Below are 5,165 nucleotides of genomic sequence, written 5' to 3' on the forward strand. Positions count from 1 at the left end.
CTTAATCCACCATGAGCAGAGCACTTTGCAGCATTTAGCAAGTTACAGTGGCAAGGACAAACTTCCTTTAACAGGCAGAAACCTCCAGCAGGACCAGACTCATGTTAGACACACATCTGCTGAGACCGTGTTGGAGAGAGGGATAGAGGGAGATGAAAAGAGAGAGAGAGATGATAGTGGGGAGACGGATAGTAGTAGTTGTAGCAGCTGGAGTCTGGACCACGTCCACAGCAGCAGAGATCCAGAGGAACCTACGAGACAAGGGAGCTCAGGGACTCCAGAAAGGTCTAAGAAAAGAGAGAAGAGAGGGAGACCAGAAGAAAGAAAAAGAGGAGAAGAAATAGGGAAGGAAAGGATAGAAGGAAAGGACTGGATAAGAAAAGGAGACATAAAGGATGAAAAAACATGGAAAGAACAAAGAGAGAAAGAAAGAAAGTAAGAAGGAAGGAATACAAAATAAAAAAGAGAAAGAAGTAAAGAAATCAAGAAAGGACGGAAGGATTAAATGAAAGGAAAAGAGAAGTAAAGAAAGAAGGACAGAAAGAAAAAGAAAAAAACAAAGGAATAAAAGAATGGAGAAGAAGAAAGAAAGAATTAAAGAGGGAATGAAGGGAAAAGGGAAAGAAAGAGAGAAGGAACAAAGGAATAAAAAAGAAAGAAGTTATGAAAGAAAGACAAGAAAGGACAGAAAGTAAGAAAGATAGAATGGAAGGAAAAAGGAAAGAAAGAAGGAAGGAATGGAAAAGGGAAAGAAAGAGAGAAGGAACGAAGGAATTAAAAAGTTATGAGAGAAAGGCAAGAAAGAAGAAAAGAGAGAAGTGAAGAAAGAAAGCAGAAAGGAAAAAGGAAAGAAAAAACAAACAAAGGAATGACAGAAAGAAGAGAAGAAAAGAAAAGAAAGAAAGGATGAATAACAGACCCCAAAAAAGGAATCTCCAGCAGAGATCCAGAGGAACCTACGAGACAAGGGAGCTCAGGGACTCCAGAAAGGTCTATGGTTAGTAACTTTAATGGGACAGGAAGAGTTAAAGTGAGAGACAGGCAGAGAGAGGAGAGAGAGGGAAAGACAGGATCCCAGTGTGTCAGTCTAAGCCTATAGCAGCATAACTAAGACCTGGTCCAAGCCTGATCCAGCTCTAACTATAAGCTTTATCAAAAAGGAAAGTTTGAAGCCTACTCTTAAAAGTAGAGAGGGTGTCTGCCTCCCGGACCCTGACTGGTAGATGATTCCAAAGGAGAGGGGCCTGATAACTGAAGGATCTAAAAGTAGTATGGGAGGTAGAGACTAAAGATTGGTGTTTTTGTTTTCAGGGGTCTCCTGCTGCTCGTCGTGCTTTTGTTCCCATCTTACGCAGCGGTAAATTCAACGTGTTGCTGACCACATACGAGTACATCATTAAGGACAAACAAGTGCTAGCTAAGGTGAGAGCGCGGCGATGTAAAGGTCACACAGTTTGTCTTCTTGCTCTTGTCTTCCTTTGTTCTGACTCTGATATTTCCTCTCAAAGCTGCGCTGGAAGTATATGATAGTGGACGAGGGCCACCGTATGAAAAACCACCACTGTAAGCTGACCCAGGTCCTCAACACTCACTACTTGGCCCCGCGGCGTGTGCTGCTGACGGGAACCCCGCTGCAGAACAAGCTGCCCGAGCTCTGGGCCCTGCTCAACTTCCTGCTGCCCACCATCTTTAAGAGCTGCAGCACGTTCGAGCAGTGGTTCAACGCCCCGTTCGCCATGACGGGAGAGAAGGTGAGTGACGGGTTTGTGATGCTGCGTGAAATCCCTCTAATCCTACCGCCTTCCTCACCTCTCCCTCCTTCCCTCCTTCCCTCCTTCCCTCGCTCCCCGCAGGTGGACCTGAACGAAGAAGAAACCATCCTCATCATCCGGCGTTTACACAAAGTGCTGCGGCCGTTCCTGCTGCGCCGACTCAAGAAGGAAGTGGAGGCTCAGCTGCCGGAGAAGGTCAGAGCGCTTTTTAAGATTCACTTCACTCCTCCTCGTTCAAATCAGCGTGTGCAACATTAAGACATCTCCCTCCTCGTTTCCTCGCAGGTGGAGTACGTGATCAAGTGCGACATGTCGGCGCTGCAGAGGGTCCTGTACCGACACATGCAGGCCAAGGGAGTGTTACTCACAGACGGGTCAGAGAAGGACAAGAAGGTACGAAGAAGAAGAAGAGGATGATTAAACCTGTGAAAGTCTCAGACGTTTGAGTCTAACTGATTGTTGTTTCTGTGTCTTCAGGGTAAAGGTGGAACGAAGACCCTGATGAACACTATCATGCAGCTGAGGAAGATCTGCAACCATCCCTACATGTTCCAGCACATCGAGGTGACGCGGACGCTCTCACAGGTTCTCCCAAAGACTTCAAAGTGTTGTTTAAATTACTGACCGAGGTGTTTCTGTCTCACAGGAGTCGTTCTCTGAGCATCTTGGTCACTCTGGTGGAATCGTCACCGGGTACGTAAAGGGTTAAATTCTCTGTTCTGGTCTTCTTCTCTTTTCGCTTGGTGTTAATCCTCCCTCCCGTCTCTCCTCAGTGCCGATCTGTACCGCGCCTCCGGGAAGTTCGAGCTGCTGGACCGCATCCTGCCCAAACTCAGGACCACAAACCACAAAGTGCTGCTCTTCTGTCAGATGACCTCGCTCATGACCATCATGGAGGACTACTTCGGCTACCGCAACTTCAAGTACCTGCGTCTGGACGGTGAGAGGCTGTCGGCTCTTTAATACTAATACTACTAAAAAGTAGTATTAGTATTAAAGATTCTCCAAGACAGTTTACAAGAAAATAAATGATGCAATAGAAAAGGAGAGGAAAGCAAAACAAAACAATGAATCAGTTAAAGGTTAAAGCCTTTCTAAAGGTGGTTTTGAGTCCAGAGTTGAAGTTGATGAGTGAGGGAGAGAGTCTGAGGTGTTGGGGGACAGAGTTCCAGAGGGTGGGGGAAGCGACAGAGAAGGCCCTGTCCCCCCAGGTTCAGTGCTTGGGTTTGGTGAGAGGGGTGAGGAGGTTGGCGTTGGTGGGATTGCATGTTTGCAGAAGGTCAGTGAGGTAGGAGGGAGCTAGATTTATGGAGGGCTTTGTAGGTGATGAGGAGGATCTTGTACTGGATTCTGGAGGTGATGAGAAGCCAATGGAGGCTCTGGAGGACTGGGGTGATGTGGTCTCTGGAGCAGGAGTGAGTGAGGAGGCGTGCAGCTGAGTTTTGAATGTATTGTAATTTGTTGAGGAGGGTGTTGGGTGAACCGTAACGGATGCTGTTGCAATAATGGAGTCTTGAGGTGATGAAGGCGTGGATGAGAGTTTCAGGGAGGGGCGGAGACGGGCGATGTTTTTGAGGTGGAAGAAAGCAGTTTTTGAAAGTTGGTTAATGTGTTGTTGGAAGTTGAGGGACTGATTGAAAATGAAGCCAAGGTTGTGGATGTGGGTTGAAGCTGAATCAGTGGATTTATCAGTAGTGAGTGAGAAGTCTGGGCAGGTGGAAGTGATATGATAAGAATCCAGTTGAGTTCACTCTTTTGTGAACGAACTCAGATCGACTCTTTTAACGCTCCGATCTTTCGTCCGCTGACAGGAACCACCAAGGCCGAGGATCGTGGCATGCTGCTGAAGACCTTCAACGACCCGGCGTCTGAGTACTTTGTGTTCCTGCTCAGTACCAGGGCAGGAGGTCTGGGGTTGAATCTGCAGTCTGCCGACACAGTCATCATCTTTGACAGCGACTGGAACCCTCATCAGGTACTCGCACACGGCTACGTTTTCATTTTGTGCACAAGATCTGACCGTAAAATCCAGAATATGAGTCGCCCCTGTAGTTCTTCAGGGAGTCTTCAGAGGAACAAGGTTTAACTTTGTTCCTGCATGAAGACTTCCTTTACATTCAGTAATGTGCAGATTGGATGCAGATGTGGAGCCTCCTTCTAACACCCTCTGTTATCGCCCCTCTGTACGGTCGCTGAGCTCAGACGGAGATCTGACTCATGGGGATGTTTTTTGCTGAAGTGTTTTCCACTTAAAGAGGAATAAAACTAAATGATTGGGGTTGTTTATTAATCATTGATGTTTGTAGAAGCGACCCCCCCCCCCCACAGTCCCCAGGTCTGAACCCGTCCCGTCTCTCTGTCTTCCAGGACTTGCAGGCTCAGGACAGAGCCCATCGTATCGGGCAGCAGAACGAGGTGCGCGTTCTCCGCCTCTGCACCGTCAACAGCGTGGAGGAGAAGATCCTGGCGGCGGCAAAGTACAAACTGAACGTGGACCAGAAGGTCATCCAGGCCGGCATGTTCGACCAGAAGTCGTCAGGCTGTGAGCGCCGCGCCTTCTTACAGGCCATTCTGGAGCACGAGGAACAGGACGAGGTCGGGACTCGAGGCGGCTGCCGTGCTCGGGGGGCTTGGGTGGGTGTGATCTGAACATGTTAGCATATCGCACACCCACCCACATCCACCGTGCGCTGCCCTTCTCGTTATTCTCTCTTTTCCCTCTTCTTCTTTTTTCCTTTTCCCTCAGGTTTTCATCAACACAGACTTCACCTTTTTTTTTTTTTTTCGGTGCTCGTGTGATTCTTCATCTTTCACACTAACGTTTAAACTTCTCCCTGTTCCCTCCTTCCTCCCTGTCTGCTTCTGACGTTAGCTTTGCAGCTACATTTTTCAGTTTGAAGAGAGATGCTTGGATTAAAGTCCCACTCCAGACAGTTTCAGCAGACGTAACTGTCCCTTTAAAGATCAGGAACAGGATCAGTTATCAGGAGACCAGACGGCCAATGAAGCACAAGAAACTCATAATCTTAATATCTTTGAAATTGCTGCTTTATAAAAAAACTTCACCCCCTCACAGTGTGTGACGATCAAGAAATGATCTATCCAGACTACACTGGTCTTTTGAACCAGACTGTAAACATGTTTATTCCTGCTGTAAAGATCGGCTTTTTCCCATTCATGTGTATGTGACTTCCGGCACTTCCAAAGCCAGCCTCAAGTGGATCCTGGATGAGCACTTCCACATCGGACTCTTGGTTTAACCAGACACAGCCTACATACAACTTTATCTCCATTTACTAGATCAACATACTGACAAACCACGTCGTGCTACCAGACCACATCTGTCCGCTGTGCTCCTTTACATCCAGGTAGTAGAGCCTTATAGGAGTTACA

At 47.4% G+C, this 5,165-nt stretch overlaps 2 protein-coding genes across 2 annotated transcripts in view; both read left to right on the top strand.

The window, feature by feature from the left end:
* The first annotated feature begins 952 nt into the window (after nucleotides 1-952).
* On the top strand, nucleotides 953-4,436 carry smarca4a (SWI/SNF related, matrix associated, actin dependent regulator of chromatin, subfamily a, member 4a). The gene is made up of 10 exons (XM_034679011.1): nucleotides 953-997; nucleotides 1,312-1,422; nucleotides 1,509-1,751; nucleotides 1,854-1,967; nucleotides 2,058-2,165; nucleotides 2,250-2,336; nucleotides 2,419-2,465; nucleotides 2,546-2,712; nucleotides 3,584-3,747; nucleotides 4,140-4,436. Exons 1-10 carry the CDS (start codon nucleotides 995-997, stop codon nucleotides 4,419-4,421), a joined length of 1,326 nt encoding a protein of 441 aa, XP_034534902.1. The 5' UTR covers nucleotides 953-994; the 3' UTR covers nucleotides 4,422-4,436.
* Nucleotides 4,424-5,165, top strand: part of LOC117809454 (low-density lipoprotein receptor 1-like) — a 10,980-nt gene continuing 10,238 nt past the window's right edge. The window contains exon 1 of the mRNA XM_034679010.1: nucleotides 4,424-4,457. Within this exon, the coding sequence (XP_034534901.1) occupies nucleotides 4,424-4,457 (34 nt within the window). The remainder of the gene's footprint in view (nucleotides 4,458-5,165) is intronic.

Source organism: Notolabrus celidotus, unplaced genomic scaffold, assembly GCF_009762535.1.
Source record: "Notolabrus celidotus isolate fNotCel1 unplaced genomic scaffold, fNotCel1.pri scaffold_293_arrow_ctg1, whole genome shotgun sequence".
Lineage (NCBI taxonomy): Eukaryota > Metazoa > Chordata > Actinopteri > Labriformes > Labridae > Notolabrus > Notolabrus celidotus.

Coding starts and splice junctions, on each gene's coding strand:
- smarca4a (XM_034679011.1), top strand. Junction 1,752..1,853: donor TCGCCATGACGGGAGAGAAG/GTGAGTGACGGG, acceptor CGCTCCCCGCAG/GTGGACCTGAACGAAGAAGA. Junction 2,466..2,545: donor TCTGGTGGAATCGTCACCGG/GTACGTAAAGGG, acceptor GTCTCTCCTCAG/TGCCGATCTGTACCGCGCCT.